This window comes from Cupressus sempervirens, chromosome 7, assembly GCF_028749045.1.
Source record: "Cupressus sempervirens isolate cs-2001-9-10 chromosome 7, ASM2874904v1, whole genome shotgun sequence".
Taxonomy (NCBI): Eukaryota; Viridiplantae; Streptophyta; class Pinopsida; order Cupressales; family Cupressaceae; genus Cupressus; species Cupressus sempervirens.
This window is the reverse complement of record NC_143124.1, coordinates 545,240,157-545,260,918: the sequence shown is the minus strand read 5'-3', so window position 1 is coordinate 545,260,918 and position 20,762 is coordinate 545,240,157. Positions and strand designations below refer to the sequence as shown.

The 20,762-nt window shown below is 35.5% G+C and overlaps 1 protein-coding gene across 1 annotated transcript in view; it reads right to left on the bottom strand.

The window, feature by feature from the left end:
• The window catches only part of LOC149547925 (aminoaldehyde dehydrogenase 2, peroxisomal-like), a 231,743-nt gene that overhangs the window by 75,218 nt on the left and 135,763 nt on the right, over nucleotides 1–20,762 (bottom strand). The window contains exons 8-9 of the mRNA XM_089791969.1: nucleotides 18,778–18,844; nucleotides 18,250–18,326 (exon numbers count right to left, since the gene is read on the bottom strand). Coding sequence (XP_089648095.1) covers nucleotides 18,250–18,326; nucleotides 18,778–18,844 — 144 coding nt within the window. The remainder of the gene's footprint in view (nucleotides 1–18,249; nucleotides 18,327–18,777; nucleotides 18,845–20,762) is intronic.

Genomic DNA, 20,762 nt, shown 5'->3' with positions numbered 1-20,762 from the left:
CTTTGACACTGACCTCCAAGTAGACTTTCTTTCATTCCTTACTTCACCCGATGATAGAGTCAGGCTCTAAAGAAGCTTCCTGTTTAATCAGAAAATGATATAAGAGATTCAACAATTGTACTGCTGCTTCAAGCTGTTGAGACAGGCGACAACAGTTATCATCAGTTCGAAACGATTATGAAATCTTTAAACCATTGATGCATAGACGGAAGAAATAGGAGGTATTAGAGTCTTACTCTTCCCTTTAAAACGTTTAAGCAGACTCAAATATTTGAGCGAGTAAAATCAAAATAGCCTTTAAACTATACAGTCCCGAAGGAGTATATTCACGCCGAACCAATGAGATGGCCCTCGAGCCAAATTAATTGTCGTGCAATAATGATAGGTTCTGCCTTATAATAAAATAAAATCTTTCGCTCAAATGATGCTCGGGTCCCACCGTAAAGACATTAATCTTAACAAATTGTGATACTTGAATCCAATAAGATATCCACCAATACTCATTACCATGCAAGAAACAACTATCTAGGAAGAAGGTTGAGAATTTTCGTTACACTCTATAGCTCTGTTTCCTGCCGTTCCATTGTAGTTGTTCGATACATTTAGTTTTCTTTGGCAAAACCAAATACAAGAGCCTCCACTTTAGTAAGTAGCAACGATAATTATTTGCCCAGACTATAGAGAAAATGAAATTATGATAATAGCCGCAAACTTCATGTAATAACCCGACTAGCTCACACTGTTGCAATGTTGGATAAGATTGTTTTTGTTTTAAAATGTTTTGCAATCTTGTGTTTTTTTCAGAATATATGAATGTTTTGGTGTATATCAAATACTAGAATATGCAAGTAAATAACTCACAACTAATAATGCCAAATATCAAATTCTAAACAATCTTGCAATTAATGACTTGCAAATTATTGCTTCACAAATTGAAAATTACAATTGAATATAAGGGGAACCTGAAATGTTTGATATAATTCCAATTTGCTGCAGACTGAACACATTCCACCTTGAGCTTTAAATGACACAAATCACAGCATGTATAAGAAAGGCCCACATCCTTCAGTAGTCACCAACAAAGCCAACAATGGCTCCAATACTGCAGCACTTTAAATGCCCAGATAATGACATTAAAACCAGACTTCTGACCAGTTTCTACATGCCCAGAATTGTGATTGCAGCAACTTCGGAAAATGCCAACAATGATGTCTAAAAGCTACAGCCGGGTGGGAATAAATAGGACACAAATGCTATCCAACGTTGCCTTATATATATAACCAGCAATTAAAAAACCCAATGCCAATATACAACAAAAGTTGGAGCTAGAAAACAGAGATGTGAAATGCCCAAAAGGTGCCCCTATACGGCAAATGAAATTATCAATAATACCTTGAATTTCCTTGACAAATTCAGCCAGCTAAAACCCTCTCCTTAAAACAGTAGCAACAGTCAGGTTGAATGACAATTTGCCAACCACAGCACAATTTGCCAACCAATCTCGGAATAGTTCTTAGAATTGAATCTACAATACTTTAGTTGTAGATCCGAAACCCTTATACTTCAGCAAGGGCAAAAAAATCGGAACTTCATAAGTGTCACAAAGACAACAAAGAAAGATAAGATAATCTAATAATTGGATGCTTTTCTCATCAAATGTCCTCATATTTATAATCTCCAAATGGCACCAATTTCCCAAAAGAACTCCACTTAAGAAGCTTCCTCTACACAACATTAAAATATACTAAAGTGCCATTAATATAATTTATTAATTGCTTTTGGCTCTAGTAAATGACCTTTTCCACCATAACTTAGTAGTTTGACACACAAGGTCACTCTTTCTTGTTCCCATAATTTACAACTTTTCGTCCCGGTTCCAACGAGCTATGATACTGAGGTGACCAACCAACAACACCAACAAAAATAGCAACCTCAGCGTATTTAGATGAATAACAGTAATAATTCACCCGTCTTGCGAAAACAACTGAAGAAGCATCAGAATTGAAATCTAATAACACCAAAGTGATCTTGATGATGAAAGACGATGAATGAATCTAATAGGGTGACTTACTATAAATAGACGCTCCCTCCAAGATTCTTGGAGCCCAAACTAGAAGCCGAAAATAAATACTAAGAGCATCACACAAGTCCTCTAACTCAACTAAGCTCATCGGAGCCAACAGTTTGACTTACAATAGATAGTATGTCCCTCAAATGGAGCCAAAACACACCATAGGCTGCTAAAAAGCCTGTAACTCCACAACTAAGACCCTCAAACCCCACCGTCAACTCACGAGGGTTGCAATGGTGAATTGACCAAGCGAACTGTAGGAACCTGCTAAAGATGGGGACATTACAGTCCTCCCTCCCTAAGATTGCTTGTCCCCAAGCAGATCCCAGAACAAATGAACATCGCAATCCACTCGGATCTCAAGGGTAGGACTGTATACTATCCTTCTAGTGTATAAGCAACTCCTGTAGCATCAACAACCAAATAACTGATATGAATGACAAAATCATCTAGAAACTGAATGTAGACGTTGATGGTGATAACAACCCATTAAAACTCAATCCAACTGAAATACCAACTTTGTCCACACCTAAGTCTCCATCAAACTGATACCCACACCCAATTGCATTGTTGAGATGGTAACAAAGATAGGTAACTGAAACACTACCACCAGCTCCAACCTTTGCCAAACTGTCCCGGGTGTGGAGATACTGCAAGGGGTCTAACTTGTAGTTGTCAATCCCATCTGCAAAAGATGATGCTAACCCATCCCATAATGGATGGTATGAAATTGGAGCCAACCCACATCGACGCAAAACCAAGTCCTCTACCTATGAGTCAAAAGAAAAGTGATGAGCACTCCTCACAATGTAATGCCAATAAAAACTCCCAATCATTATCAAGGGCTCATCATCATCAAACTGGGAAACAAAGATGACTCTAATCTCTGACTCCGAACTATTGGTCAGGAAGGATCTTGTGCAACCCTCTCAACAAACCCAACCTCAAAATCCCTACGGGGAAGCATAGTAGAGAGAACCTCTACAATCTTTCCCGCCAACCTCTAAATAGCACAAGAGCCTCAGATGAGAGTACCCTCAAACACTCTGTATGAATCCTCCTGCACATCCAAACTCTCCAAAAGATATTCCATGAAAGACTCTATGTAGTAGAAATTATATGTGGAAGCTTCAACCTGCTCCCTTGCAACCCACAGTTGATCCCTCTGAAAATGTGGCACTGCCAACTGTCCAATGCTATCAGCTATATGAGATGAAGAAATAGATTCCTTTCTAGCAAAAGGAAGCAGATCAACATGAGAGCTCAACTCCACTGATACTCTCACCTCATCCGTACCTTCTGCACCCATATCCTAGACGAATGTGTCTGCCACATCATCACGTCTCTCATCCCACAATATGTAACTGTATAGGGTTTGGGGCTGGTGTCGATAGTACCCGCTCTAATTCCACTATAACCTCATCCAACTATGACTATGACTCCTGAAGAGCCAACTGAGTATACTGAAGAGAGTCCATGGTCACCTCAAGCTCTTGGGTGAGCTCAACCACCTCCTTTTTCCCTAACAATGTATCATAGTAGGTGCTACCCCACTCCAGAAGGTAATCCCTATCAGTAACTAACTAAGAGTAACTATGCTTCAAAATCCTGACAGCCTCTCAAAGCGCATGAACCTCTGCTAGGGAAAAACTACTATCACCGTGCTCATCTGACACAACAGCACCCCAACCAGATGTAGCTAGCATTTGACAGATAGCATCATAATGCTCAAGAGCTTAAGAAATGTCACTACCACTCACCTTCAGCTGACAAATAACATGATGCCTCTGTAACCCCTAACTCCTATGCAAGCTCTCTGCTTCACTAACTGCACTGTGATAGGAAACTGAATCAAAAATACCCACCACAAGATTGCTCATACGTGTGATATCATCCTCGCACAACTCTACATCTAAGATACAACCACTATGTACCTCAACTAACTCCTCATCCGAAGAAATAAAAGCCCTCGCAATATCAATCTCCTCACATGTCTCAGCTTCCACCTCAATAGTAAGATCCTGTAAACATCGATCCTGGGACCCATCCAAAACCTCCTCAGAGTCATCACCCAATATCTGACAAGGGGTGTCATACCCAGTGCAACTCATAGCATTATCCAACTAATCATCAGAGGTGTCCATAGCATCAGCATTCCCATCACCTGACAGAGCCTCAACTGTAGTCACCTGACTCTACACACATGACTCTATGACAGGTTGTTTATCAATAATGCTAGAGCATGAAACCACATCTACTAACTCTTCTATAACACCCAGATCACCAACATCATAGCTGGGTGACTCCATACATTCCTCAGTCCCACCTAAGAAAGCAACTACCTCCTACACTGGAGCAACACTACGATAGCTGACATATAAGTCTCCAATAGCAACTCCCTCCTTGGGATGGTCTAAATAGTCAGTGACAACTACAACATCAATTGCCTTTGAACTAACTATAGCAACAACTTTGGGAGCCTCAACCTGCTGAAACTCAATGTCGCTATCCACCAAGGGTACTGATACATCTACTGATTTTTGTGAAATGAGTCCATCATCAACACTACAGATAGGACTAGCAGGTGTCATATTAAATATAGGTACATCTGAATCATGGACACCTATTGGAGAAAACTCAAGCTTCCTTACCTACAACCTCAATGTCGACCTTCTAAAGGCTGAACCCATATACCTCGCTGCCCTGTCAACCGTCTCTGGGTTCGGCAAGCTCTCTGACATCCTTTGCTGATGAAGCTTAAGTTTTTCTATACTCTCTCTCAAAGAATTTAATTTCCTACTATCTTCCTCACTACTCCACCAGCTCCGAGAACTACTAGGCCTCCTGTATTTGTCCATAGTTGGAAATAACAAGAGTGCTGATCACTCCAATCACAATAGCAGATCTGAAATAATTAATATTTTCCTAACCCACAAGATGACAGGAAACCACTCTGATAACATTGTACTAACCCCAACCGGTTATAACTTCATCAAACACCAAATTCTTTTATAATTTAGTTGTTTGACATTTCGTCAAACACTTTGCAAGCAAGCTCTGATACCACTGTAATAACCTGACTTCCTCACACTACTATAATTTTGGATAAGATTGTTTTTGTTTTAAAATGTTTTGCAATTTTGTGGTTTTTTCAGAATATATGAATGTTTTGGTGTATATCAAATACTAGAATATGCAAGTAAATAACTCACAATTAATAATGCCAAATATCAAATTCTAAACAATCTTCCAATTAATGACTTGCAAATTTATTGCTTCACAAATTGAAAATTACAATTGAATATAAGGGGAACCTGAAATGTTTGATATAATTCCAATTTGCAGCAGACTGAATACATTCCACTTTGAGCTTTAAATGACACCAATCACAGCCTGTATAAGAAAGGCCCACATCCTTCAGTGGTTACCAACAAAGCCAACAATGGCTTCAATACTGCAGCCCTTTAAATGCCCAAATAATGACATTAAAAACAGACTTCCGACCAGTTTCTAGATGACCAGAAATTAAAAAACCCAATGCCAATATGCAGCAAAAATTGGAGCTAGAAAACAAAGATTGGAAATGCCCAAAAGGTGCCTGTATATAGCAGATGAAATTATCAATAATACCTCGAATTTCCTTCACAAATTCAGCCAACTAAAACCTCTCCTTAGAAACAGTAGCAAGAATCAGAAGGAATGACAAATCACATACCTCAACACAATTTGCCAACCAATCTCGAAATAATTCTCAGAATTGAATCTACAATACTTCATGTTGTAGATCCCAAACCCTTATACTTTAGCAAGGGCACAAAAATCAAAACTTCATAAGTGTCACAAAGACAACAAAGAAAGATAATCAAATAATTGGATGCTTTTGCTCATCAAATATCCTCATATTTATAATCTCCAAACGGCACCAATTTCCCAAAAGAACTCCACTTAAGAAGCTTCCTCTACACAATATTAAAATATATTAAAGTGCCATCAATATGAATTAGAAATTGCTTTTGGCTCTAGAAAATGACCTTTCCCACCATAACTTAATATTTTGACATGCAAAGCCACTGTTCCTTGTTCCCATGATATAAAACTTTTTTGTCCCGGTTCCAACGAGCTATGATACTAAGGTGACCAACCAACAACACCAACAAAAATAGCAACCTCAATGTATTTAGATGAATAATAATAATAATTCACCCATCTTGTGAAAACAACTGAAGAAGCATCAAAATCAAAATCTGACAACACCAAAGTGATCCTGATGATGAAAGACGATGAATGAACCTGACGGGGTGACTTACTATGAATAAACACCCCCTCCAAGATTCTTGTAGCCCAAACTAGAAGCCCAAAATATAAACTCAGACCATCACACAACTCCTCGAACTCAACTGAGCTCATCGGAACCAACAGTTTGACTTAGTATAAATGGTAAGTCCCTCAAATGGAGCCAAAACACACCATAGGTTGCTAAAAAGCCTATAACCCCACAATTGAGACCCTCAAATCCCACTGTTAGCTCACAAGGGTCATGATGGTGAAATAACCAAGCCAACTGCAAAAACTTGCTAAAAATGGGGACATTACACTTTACTGACTCTAGTCTTCCAAGATTTTCACCTTTAATATTAATAATGGCCTCCAATATAGTTTTGGTGGCAACCAAACAGCAGTTTTAATTATTCAATACCAAGAGCTTCAACGCTACTAGTAGTTTAAATGGCATACAACATTCCGTGCGTTACCATGGAGCTCCCTTCATCTTCTATATGCCAATTTCAATCATATCAAACTGACCATGTTCTTGACGGCAAATATGAAATAGACATCTCTTTTATTCAACAACAGGCATAATCTCCGGCTCCAATAATAATTCTCAACTACTAATATGATTTTTGCCACCGTTAACTAGAGAATTAACTACAAAAATATGTCGTTACTAAAATTCTTCCCATGGCTTGCCAAATCAAATGGGATTGTGCATCAAGTCTGTAACTCCTATGACATTACTTCTCCTAGAATAGAAGTGTTCAGTCTTCTTGACAGAAAATCTTCCAGTGGTTAGAAAGCTCAGAATAAATAAATTTAACAAACTCCTTATGCTCCTGATCCTATCTTCCACTCAAAATTTCTTAAATTTCACAAAGATTGTCAGTTGTAACCTTCAGACTAATTATTCTTCACTCTTGCACGGGATTAGATGCCTATCCTCCGTAGGTTTGAAAAGGATTGACTAATCATATTGATGTCTCCGACAACTAAATGTGGCTTTTTTTTGTTAAGAATATTAACCTGATCACCTATAGGTCTAATAGTATAGACCATACTTCCTCTTCTCATTATGATATATCTCTAAACTAGCATTAAATATAACTCTAGGGGCTGGCGACTTAACATGAAGCAACAAGTATAATGCTCAACTAAACTAACAATTGGTTAGTTAGGTGTTATTACTTGTGTCTTCCCTAATTGCTGATTTAGGAGTTTAATTAGTGCAAGTTTAGGAAGGGGTATGTCCCTCCTTCGAGAAGGATATATAGGGAGGTTATCGGTGCAGATTGAGGACAAACAATTACAACAACGTCTACTCCTCTAAGCATCTATATCTTGCAAATCATATCAAAGATATTCCCTCACAGTCAAAGGTATATTATTCATTATTGGATCTACATCAAGATAAGTGTTAACTTCAACAAATATTCAGAACATTAAAGACCATTCTCAGCATTTAAAGACTGAACCAAAAGTCTGAATCAGAGATAAGAAATTTGCAAAATAATTTACATGGTATTAGAGCTTGGTTATTGAACCTAGGCTCTACAAAAATTTCAATAATCAGACTTGTATACATCAAGCAACAATCTCCTATCTTCCATGGCATACACAATCAGACCCGAGGATAGGTTTGATGGGAAGGAACATTTTGAGGCTTGGAAATTTAGAATCATGATGATTCTTGAAGAGAACGATGTAAAACAATTTGTTGATGGAGCATCCAAACAACCTCCAGTTGAACCTCACAAATCAATATGGAGCAAAGGAAATAGAAAAGCTATTCAAATCATCTTGGATGGAGTAAAAAATGATATTGTACCTATGCTTACAAAACATCAAGCTACCTTTGATATGATGAATGCATTACAAAATGCATATGAAGTAAACAATGCAACTAGGGTTATCGCACTAAAAAGGCAACTAAATCACATTCAAATAAAGAAAGGGGAATCGATAAATTCTTACTTCCTAAGAGTTGTCGGCATTAGAGATGAACTATCAAGCAAAGGAACCACCATTACTGACACAAAATTAACACTTAAGACTAGAGATGGATTGCCAGATTCATGGGAGACATTTGCACAAGGAATAAGTGCCAGAGAATCTTTTGGGCTTTAACAGACTCAAGAACGATTATCTTCAAGAGGAATCCAGAAAACTAAAGGAGGGAAACCAAAAGCAGAAGATGAACTTCACGTTCTTAATACAAACTCATATAAGGGCAAGAAGAAGCATTTCAAAAAAAAAGGGAAATCAAAAGAATGGAAAACCCAAGAAAGATCTATCTAAAATAAAGTGTTTCAAATGTGAAAAATTTGGACACTATAGATCTAATTGTCCTGAAAATTCCAAACAACAAGCAAATTGTACAAATGTTATTAGAGAAGAAGACACTTATGATCCTGAGAACCCCGTTTTGTATTCGTATCTATTAAATGAAATTTCAAATAAAGCATGGGTAATTGATAGTGGATCTTCTAGAAATATAATGGGATACAAAAAAACTCTAGATTCTTTATCAGAGAAGGTTAATGGTGAAGTTACCATTGATGATAACTCAGCACACTTTGTTGAAGGAATTGGAAATTGTACTTTGAAACTAAAATCAGGAAATACTCTTCTTCTTAAAGGTGTACTCTATGTACCAGGAATTGAAAGAAACCTAATCTCAATTACAACACTTGAAGATGATGGACACAATGTTGCATTCGTGGATGGCAAAGTATTAACTTGGGCTAAGAACTCCTCCATCAAGAAAGCAAAGTTAATTGGTCAAAGAAAAGGATATTTGTATGAATTGAATACAGAATCTAGTCGATCCATTCAAGCCCTAGTCCACGAAGCTGTAGATACAAATGAAATATGGCATAGAAGATTAGGGCATCTAAATTTCAAAACTTTATCAACTATGGAAAAAATGGTTACTAGATTACCCAAATTAAATAAAGACCACCCTAGTATTTGCAAAGGGTGTGCTCTAGGTAAGAACACTAGAAGTCCCTTTAATGATAGTACTAGGAAAACAAATAATGTACTAGAATTAATTCATTCAGATTTATGTGGACCCATGTCTGTTCCTTCTCTTGGAGGATTCTGGTATTATATCTTGTTCATAAATGACTTCTCTAGGAAAGCATGGATTTATCTTTTAAAGGGAAAGGAATCAGAAGAAATCCTACAAAGGTTTAAAGAATTCAAAACATTAACTGAAAACTTTTCAAGGCATAAAATTAAAATCCTTAGAACTAATAACGAAGGAGAATATACCTTAGATTTGTTTAGAAAGTTTTGTAAAGAATCAGGGATTAAAAGGGAGTACACTGTTCCTTATAACCCAGAGCAAAACAGGGTAGCAGAAAAAAAGAATAGGACTATTATAGAAGCTGCTAGAGCTATGATTTTTTGACCAAAATCTAGAATATTATCTTTGGGCAAAAGCCTCTTGTATTGTTGTATATATTCAAAACAGAAGCCCTCACTCCTATCTTGAAGATGAAACCCCCGAAGAAGTATTTATTAAAGTAAAACCCAATATAAGTCAGCTTAGAATTTTCAAGTGTCTTGTACATATCCATGTTCGAAAAGAAAAAAGAACCAAGTTAGAACCCTCTGGGAGGAAAGTTATTTTTGTAGGGTATTGTGAAACATCTAAGGCATATAAGATTTTCATACCTAGACAGAAAAATATTGAACTTAGCAGAGATGTAATCTTTGAAGAAGATCTTGCATTCAAAAGAGCCTTAAGTTCTGATGAACCTTCTCCTTGATCTAGTTTTGAGAGAAATAGTGAATCTTGGTCCCAGAAGGAGAACTTAGAAGAAATCGAAGATGAAATTCAAAATATGAACCTTGAAGAAAATTTAAAGAAAAGACCACTTTGAGCCATTAAAACAGTTGAAGCAAATCAAGACTTTTTCGCACCTTCCAGAACAGTCAGAGAGAGCAAAAGCCCTAAAAGATTCTCTAGTTATACAACAAACATTAGTGATTTATCCAAAACAGAGCCAGCCAATCCCTCTAATGCTATTAAACATACAGCTTGGAAAGAAGCTATGACAGAAGGATACCAATCTATCATGAAAAATGATGTTTGGGAAATTGTTCGAAGACCTAAAGGGAAATCTGTTGTTTCTTCCAAGTGGATATTTAAAATAAAGCATGCTATTGAAGGTAGTATTGAGAAGTATAAAGCCAGATTTGTAGCCAAAGGATTTTCTCAGAAAGAAGGGATTGATTATGAAGAAACTTTTGCTCCTGTTGCCAGATATAGCTCCATAAGAGCAGTCTTAGCAATCTCTGCATCAAAGGGATGGAAGGTACATTAGATGGATGTGAAAACAACATTCCTAAATCGAAAGATTTCAGAAGAAGTATATTTGGAGCAACCTGAAGGATTTGAAACTCATGATCCTAACGCTTTTGTTTGCAGGCTCAAGAAAGCTCTCTATAGGCTTAAACAGGCTCCTAGGGCTTGGTATGAAAGAATTGATAAGTATCTCACCAGCTTAGGATTCTCCAAGAATGAAGCTGATCCAAATTTATATTATAAAAGAGATAAAGATGATATGATAATTTTGATACTGTATGTCGATGACTTACTAATAACAGGTGATGATCATCTCATAAATCAGTGCAAGAAAGATCTAACTAGTGAATTTGAAATGAAATATTTGGCACTCCATTACTTCCTAGGATTGGAAGTACGACAGAATTTTGATAGTATCATACTTAATCAAGGAAAGTATACATCAGACATTTTGAAGAGATTTGGAATGTAGAAATGTAAACCTATGTCTTCTCCGATGGAGACTAATCTACATAAACTTAAGGAAGCAACAATAGAATCACCTTCCATAGATTTTACTCTCTACAAATAGATGATTGGGTCCCTTATGTACTTAGTAAATACAAGCCCGGATATTTGCTATGCAATTAATGCCTTAAGTCAGTTTATGTGTGAACCAAAAGAGATTCACCTAGTTGCAGTTAAACACATTATGAGATACTTACAAGGCACTCTTAATTATGGACTCAAATATGAGAAAGTTGTTTTAGACTTACATGGATTCATTGATTCAGATTGTGGTGGAACTATTAAAGATAGGAAAAGAAAGGAAAAGTACTTGAGGATGTTGTTTCAGTTTAGAATCAGCTATGATATCTTGGATATGTAGAAAGCGGTCTTCAGTAGCACATAGTTCCATAGAAGCCAAATACATTGTAGCAACTATGGCCTCTCGGGAAGCAGTTTGGTTGAGGAAGTTACTTGTGGGATTATTTGGGCAAGCTATGAATCCCACGATTATTCATTGTGATAATCAGAGTTCCACCAAGCTCTCAGTGAATCCTATTTTTCATGACAAGTTCAAGCATATTGAAATTCCTTACCATTATGTAAGAGATATGGTACACAGGAATTTTGTAAAATTGGAATACATTTGCACTGTAGATCAAACAGTAGACATATTCACCAAACCTCTATCTAGAGTAAAGATAGAACATTTCAGGAGGAGACTTGGTATGGTTGAGTTGTAATCCATTTGTACTCTTTTGATTATTAATAAAATAATTTTTTATTTTGTCAAGCTATTGACTGTTATGGGCTCTACCATATGTATTCATTATTTAAAGAGGTGACAATCTCTAAAATAATAAACACTTGTATAATAGGCATTATGATAGATGATGATCTTTTAGATAATGTACTAAATAGTAGATTTTACTGTAAGATCTAGATGAGTTTAAGATCATATTGTGATATTGATATTGCTGTGTTCATAAGTCACAAATTGGATAAAGGAAGAATCTTAGTATTCTTTAGGTTTATCCTGTATTTTGGTAAATCTTAAAACTCATGATCTTGTTGTGATATAGAAATACCAGTTTCTATGAAACCACAACTTGGATAAATAAAAAAGTTACTTTTTAGATTTATCTTGTATAATATCACTAGTAGCAATGATTTGTCATATCACAAGTTTAGTAATATGACTTTGTATCATGTGTTCTATGATACCACATACTAAGAAGAATCAGACAAATATAGAGTATTAATTCTTTCTTATTCATCTATATTGGTGTTGCTAGATATAATATCTCTCTATAGGGTTATCAGGTTAAGAGGGAGTGTTAAGAATATTAACTTGATCACCTACAGGTCTGATAGTATAGACCGTACTTTCTCTTCTCATTATGATATATATCTAAACTAGCATTAAATATAACTCTAGGGGCCAGCGACTTCTCATGAAGCAACAAGTATAATGCTTAACTAAACCAACAATTGGTTAGTTAGATGTTATTATTTATGTCTTCCCTAATTGCCGATTTAGAAGGAGTTTAATTAGAGCAAGTTTAGGAAGGGTTATGTCCCTTTGAGGGACATACCCTTCAGGAAGGATATATAGGGAGGTTATCGATGCAGATTGAGGATACACAGTTACAACAAAGTCTGCTCCTCTAAGCATCTATATCCTGCAAATCATATCAGAGATATTCCCTCACAGTCAAAGGTATATTATTCATTATTGGATCTGCATCAAGATAAGTGTTAACTTCAACAAATATTAGAATATTGAAGACCATTCTCAGCATTTAAAAACTAAACCAAAAGTCTAAATCAGAGATAAGAAATTTGCAGAAAAATTAATCAATATTCCCTTCGCATATAAATGTTGTAAAAGATACATGTGTCTCTTCTCTGTTGCTACATCCCAAATTTCGACCTAACTTGAAATATAGCCATTGAAGTTTGCATGAAGTTAGTTGGCAATTTAATTTGTTATAATCTAGCAAAATGATAAGATAGATAGTCATTATGATTTCAAGTGAAGATAACATGTTAGTTGATCGTTAATCACAAATTCATGGAATTAAGAAGGTTAATTGTTATGATTATTTATGATTAAATAATTTATAATTTAATTAGAGAGAAATTCTTTGCAGGGGAACATGTTGAAGGGGTGGAAGCATTGTTAGAAAAAAATTAGACCAGAGCATCACCATCACTAAGCAGATGGGTAGAAGACCTAATGACTTGGAACAGAATACATCTGTAGGACCCGCATGAGCTATTTAATAAATAATTTAATTAAAATAATTTGAGTTAAATATAAAACGTATCTTAAAGGATTTTAACTTATCTTTCATCATATTATTTTAATAATAATCTATATACGTGCATTTAATAAATAAAATGATTTGGCACCATTATAATTTAATAATTAATAAGTAATGTTACAAATAAGATTATAATAATGTTTGAATTATAATAATTGTATTATTATAATTTTCGAATTTTAATCTATCTTCCAATTCTATTCTCTTCTTTTTATTAATCTTGCTTTTAACTGATTATTATTTGGCATGTTCAATTGAATTTATGTTTTGAATTCGTATAGACTTCTTGGGAATTCGAATGGATTCTTGTAACTGCAAGAAGTCGTAAAGTCAAACTCTTCTTTTTATAGTCTCATATCATATTACAACCCAATCTTTTTCCTTTTCCTTATTTCCATATCATCTCCTTGCTATTGGAGGTTCTCAAGACAACTGAGAACGATATCAATTTCTATTACTACGTATTTGTCCATCTCAAATCTCTTTGATATTTATTGCCACGGGTTTCAAATTGGAATTATTTTTCTCAGCAACAAAGCAAGCTGAACTGCAGTAGAAGTGTCACGTAAGACCCTAAAAATACCTTGTGTTATTTCCATATGCCTTGTCTATAGTAAAACATGCAGAATACCAATTATTATCTACAGAATTCTTCCTTATTTCTTTTCAAATCATAACATCATTCGTTTATCTTTTGTGCCGATAATACATAGGAACCATAGCACTACTGTATATCTATATATTCTGGTACGAATTCAAGAAGATAATTAAGAGAACTGTATTCATGAAGTCTACATAATGATGTTTTACTCTGCCCTGAAGGATTACCAATTCTGGATAACCATTTATCTCAAAATTAAAATACATTTTCTTTTATGTTTCTTTTACAAGATGATAACAAGAAATCAGAACACCAATGCATTCACCACGCAACGATGCCATCATAGATGAAGAAGGTGTAAAACAATGCTGTGAATAAATTAAAAAAATGTGTTCCATCTTTTCTCTTTTCTGATTTGGTATTCATCCATAGCCGGCTAGGCATAGTAGTTAGTGATTAATATATAATACTAGTTGTTGGTTTTTTGAAGCGCATCAAAAATTATTAATCGAGTAACCTTGAGAATACATCATTTATAAATTCAAATGGCAGTCGTTTAAAAACTTGATTGATTTTATAAATCAACATGTTTCTCCCAACAATCTAGAATAATATTAATATCGAGGAATTCACCAGCAGAGAAGCCATGAAATGGTGAAGAGGTGGAGATAATCCACAAGAACGCAGAAGAGAATTTAGTTGTGATTAAATTAAGTAATTAAGCATTCGATTTTTGAAACCTTTAAAGAACATAATTTATGTAAACACAAAATGTGATATGATGGTTGTATGTAATCTTCTTGAATAATTGATAGAGCCGTCTGCTCTGAGAATTCCAAATACCTGGGACTCACCCGGCTGTGTAGCCAAGAAGACGAGTGATGAGGTGTGAGAAAGGAATCATCAATAATATGAATCAGTATCAGTTATGACATTTCAATATTTATCATCTAATATGAAATAAATAATAGCTCATGCATATTCATGTTAATGTGATCTTCGGCTGCCAAGTCATATGGTGAGTTAAATACTAGGATGTTCAGTGGATGGCAAGATGTCCCCTGTCTATTCCGAGTAGGAAGGGTCTTTCTCTTAGAGATCATGTGGGGATAAATTGTGGTCCGAGGTTGGGTGGTTAAGCCCCTAACAATGTTTCACCTCTCCCTAAGATGTCAATCGTGAGTCAGACAGAGATAAGCTATGCAGTCATTTGTTTAACGGAAACAGGTAATATCACTTTTATTTATGAGGAGGTAAGGTTAAATTGAGTTATTTCATTGTTACTGGTATTTTACACCTAGATATAAGAGAGATTCATGGATTGCTTTTCATTTATATGAATATCGAATACAAGCATATTTCTAATCTTGAAATATTGTCACAGTTAAGTAATCGGAAGAAAAGGAATCTGCAGCCCTAATTGATTGAGAGATGACTGGAACCCTAAATGATACAGTGGTATCAGAAGCCCTGATTGAATGCGTGGTATTGGAAGCCCTATTTGAATCAATGGTATCGGTAGCCCTAAATTGAATCCGTGGTAGCGGAAGGCCTAATTGAATCTATGGTAGCGGAAGTCCTAAGTGATATAGCGGCATCAGAAGCCCTAAATGAACTGATGATAAATGATGCCCTAAATGATACAGTGGTATGTGATGCCCTAATTTAAAATATAGTGGTATTTAATTGAAATTATCATTTGATTTTGAGATAGCGATTTTTAGATGATAATTGTCATGTGAAATTGTTATAGTGTATTTGTGGACTAACCTGGGTGGTTGCAGAAGCATCTATAGTTTGATTTCGATCTCAATTTTCCAAGGTATGTGGTTTTCAATTTCTGAAGTAATTTCATTTGATGGTATTTCAAATTTTTAGTTAAGAAGTTTTGTCTGACTAATTTATAATGGTAAATCTTATTCACATGAACATGAATGATATAACTGCCTTCCTATGAAACGAAGTAAAATCTGTATTCTTTGAGTTGCTAGATGTTAGTTAAGACCTGAGAAAACCAGATGTTACATCTGTCAAGTTTAATATCCTTCCAGATTCATGTTTTTGTTCTTGTATGCTTCATAGCCATAGAAAACATTTGTACCTTAACATTAAAAATGTTTATTCTTATTCTTTACCTCCAAAACAGGAATATATCATATTCGTCGATATTGGAATAGTTTGAATTTATTTAAATTTTCCCAATCCAATATTCTCAGCCAACAAGGAGATAATTATGAACTTCCTTGAATTTGTTCCTGATAAAAATCCTGATATAAACTTTGATAAAAAATTCTGAAAATTTGTTTTTGAATAAATTTCACAAAATAGTAGGAATTTTTTAGCTATGATACCACTATAATATCTCAGTTGGATATTATACCCATTTGTTTCCTCAAACAATTTTCAAAATATAAACATATATCTTACGCAAATAAACCAGCAAATGCTCATTTAATCTCTAGGACTCGTTATTGCATTACACATCAGAAATACAATAACAATCAAGTCCAATCTTAAATACAGAAATACAGTCAGATTGGAAGTAAACAATAAAATGCACCTAAAAGCCCAATGTGAATTCTGATGTGAATCCACCACAAAGATGAATTGGGGCTGCGTCCAATTCACCCAAGAAGAGCCCGAAGATTTCGGTCCTCAAGATCCTCAACAAGAGAAAGCTAGCAGCTTCCCAAAGTTCTCCAAAGAGAAACCAGAGATTCTATCTCAAATCCAAGCATGCCCAAATGAATGAAACTTTCCTCTGTTATGCTCAAGACAGTGACCCTTCAGTTCCCTATCCCTATCATTTCAGCTTTTCCTTCTTTGTCACCTTTAACCCACTTAATAATATTAGGATAACCTGGTGTATAAACTTGCATTATGCTATGATAAGTCAATTTTAATATTAAATGGATATGTCCTTAATTTCCTAATGTCCCAAAAAAAGGGACATTAGATGCTGGGAAATGAAATAGGAACCTCTGTTAAAACTTAAAATAGATAAAGACCAGTCAACAGGGTTGCCCCTTTGCACAAGTGTCGTAGAAATGGATGTGTGATAAGCTGGGTTGTGCAGGAGCATGTCCAAATGACATTAAAAACTGGTTTATATTGTGCCCAATCATAAATTGTCAAGTTGTTTACTCAAGTCTGTGGATTATTTGTCCATCAATACTCATCTAGAAAATTTGGATGGAGCGCAATAAGATTCCAAGATAAAGAGACTAGAGAGGAATCCCTGCTAAACACAATTGAAGCAATAGTACTGGAAATAATAAACAGCAGGGTCAAAGAATAGAATTTGAGAGATCATTCCTTTACACCTTGGGACACAAAAAAGAGAAGCATTTAGTTCAGGTTCAAAGTCCCTAATAAAGCACTCAGCTAACATTTTATAGACTTGTTAGTACACTTTGTAACTATATTTTTCCTAAGTTGTTGACTCGGGTTCGAGGACGGATTTGGGTTTGGGGTTCGGGTTTGTGGGTTCAAGCAAAATAACAATTTCCCATTTGGGTTCGTGGGTGGCTTCGTGAGTATATATATATATACAAAAAAATAAGAGAAACCCACGGGTCCTCCTAGGTTCATCGTGGGTCCTCACGGTTTGCTGTGGGTCCTCCTCGATTCACCACGGGTTCACCGTGGGTCTGTCCAGGTTAGCTTGGGTTTGCTGTGGGTCTGGGCAGGGTCCTTAATTTGGATTGTGGCTCCACCCAGGTTCGCCGTGAACCTAGACCCATGCGAACCCGGACCCGGATCCAGGTAGCAGGGTCTGAACCCGGTAACTAAGTATTTTTCTTGTGTTTTTTAAAAATTAATTTAAGTATTTTTTGAAGCTGTCAAGTTTTGCCTAGTCAGAAACTTTTTGTCTACATACATATTGAGTCACAGTTCGCAAAGTATGACACATATATTAGTAGCTCAATGGAACCCAATATAGCAGCTTTTACAGCTTTATGAATTTCTTAACTATTCATCACTACTAGTATCAATATTCCCTTTGTAAATGCAAATCTACACCTGCAGTACTTTATTTATTGTTATTGGGAATGTGGGAAAATATTCTACCCACACTCAATCCTATTAATTCAAAGTTCTTAAAAGTTTTGCCAGAATCTTATGCATGATAATATAAATGTCTCCCAATTATTCAATTGTTATTGTTCCTACATACCTGGACTATAAGGCGTGATGTTGCACTACAGATTTGTCCATTTGTCCAAAAACAGCCAAACATTGTCCATTCTACCGCTGTTTCAGAGATTCAATGTTAGCATGTAAAAGAGAGACTACTTAAATTGAAATTGTACGAACAGTAAGAGTACACGTGTGTTGTGTTTCTGTGCATGTAGTAGATCCAATTTGATGAATCTGACCTCCATAAAACAAAATGGCCCTTAACTCTTTATCTGTATGCCCCAATGAAATGCCATACAATACTCAACCTTATGATTGGTGCACTCATAGCGGATAACAATTTTCTAAAATTTAAAACCAAGAATAGAATAAATTTATACAGTGATATAAAAGGCCAAAAGAAAAACATTCTCAACCAGAATAAAGATGCATGCAATGCAACATTACAGTGTCATTTATTTTTCCTAACATATTTTTTCTTAGGACAGGAAAAAATCAACAGATGGAGACATCTCTGGATAATAACTAGCTAATGATGCAGAAGAGAAGTTTCATAAAGATTTACCTTTATCAATGTCTACATCCTCAAACACAATAATTGGGCTTTTCCCACCAAGCTCCAAAGATACTGGCTATTAAAACATAAAACACCAGTAAGAAATTAAACACAAACTCGTATAAAACACTTAATCTAACAAACCAGCAAGCCATAGTGCCAACATAATCAAGGCTAATCAAAAAACATTAATTTGACAAATAAATTAACTCCAAAGACAAATTTGTACTTCACAAATCCATTTGGCAATTAAACATAAGAGTTGGTAGGAATCTCATATTTGAAAAACTCGTACTTGGAAACTTATTACCAGAGGCTAATAAAAAACCAGCAAAAAAATGGTGATTACTCGGCAACTTATCAGCAACTTTAAAAAATAGCTTAAATTTAATTAGAAATGTTTTTGTTTTTTTGCAAAATCCAATGAGGAGATGCATCTAATGAGAAAGTAAATGAACAAAAAGAAAACAAGCTGAGTCTAGATATATTTATATGCAAATGGGGTACAAAATGGCATCCACATATGGAATATTGATGGCTAGTAGCCCAATAGTCTGAAGCAAAATTTAAATAGCAAACTGACTTTGTAAAACTATAAGTAAATACCTCTACAACATCAAAAAAGTCTTCATATTGCTCTTCCTAGAAGCTCTAGTAAAAACTATGGGAGGGGTAGCGGGTCTAGTTCTAGAAATCCATTGTGGTTGAGCCTCCTCCCTCTACACAACTAGTTGTGACTTGACTCCTATCCTGGACGTAGATTGTGTTGGCTCTAGCAATGACTCCCCACCATCCTCAACCTACTCAATGTAATCCAGTCCCACTCTATATCCCAATCGTAGATCTCATCCTCTATAAACAATAGAGACTGCTCTTGTGATGTCCAATCACAGTAAAGATCTATGTAATCCAAATGAAGTGGACCAGCTTGTGCTTCCTCTACATTCCTTTTGTGCAACCAAAGGATGTATTGCACAAAAAAAAGTCATTGAGGTGTTTTTGCACTAATATGTGAATCTGATTTTGCTTCAAAAACCTCTTCAAATCTGCTAAAAATTGCTCTAAATCCTTTTCCAAAACCTTGAAAGGATTCTTTTAGCCTTACTAGCAAAATACAAGTCACAAAATGCAAAATGGGCTTTTGTCTTGATGTCAAATCTAATATACAGCCACACACGATATTTAATCCACTTATTGTCAATTTAGTTAGTAAAAATCACCCATTTTTGCCAACATATTGGCGATAAAGTGTTGCAATTTATCATCGGACAAAATTTATCACAATAAGTTAACTTATCACCAATAAGTTGATGATATTTGCATCTATGGGTTGGAGAGTGCAACTGCTAAATTTTAGGAAATTAGAAGCCCCAACATCATTGCCAATCACTTTTTTCAGTCGCCGATGTTTAGATAATCACAGCATTCCACAACGTAAAATCTTTTAACAAGATTGCTGCACAACTAATTTTGATAAAAGAACAATCTGATATAACAACTTAGCATCATGTCATGACCAAATCGTATAGAGAGCACTAGGTCTAAGTTGACCATACTTTTAAAAAAACTACAATATATCGCTAATATCGTGAGATATTGTGAGCAAAACTGCCAGCCGATATAATTGCCAAATAAATGGCTGACGATATTTTGAAAAAATCAAACCGCATTTGGGATGAAAAAATCACGGTTTTTCAATTTTTGGGTCAAAAAACCGTTGATCAAGTCAACTTGAGAAACAATAAAGTTCTCTAGAAATGTTTGAGTTTTTTCTTTTTCCCGCAAGCTGCGAAGGCTAACAAAAGGGCTGTGATGGCTGTTGAGGAAAGGTGCAATTACTAAGGACTATTAAGGTGCAATTACTAAGGACTATTAAGGCACACAGATTTAGACTTTGGAGAAAACATAGAAGCACAGATTCAGACACAAGAACTATTTTGACGATAGGCCTCAAAGATGCCATCACATGGAGTATTGATTGTAGGATACACACA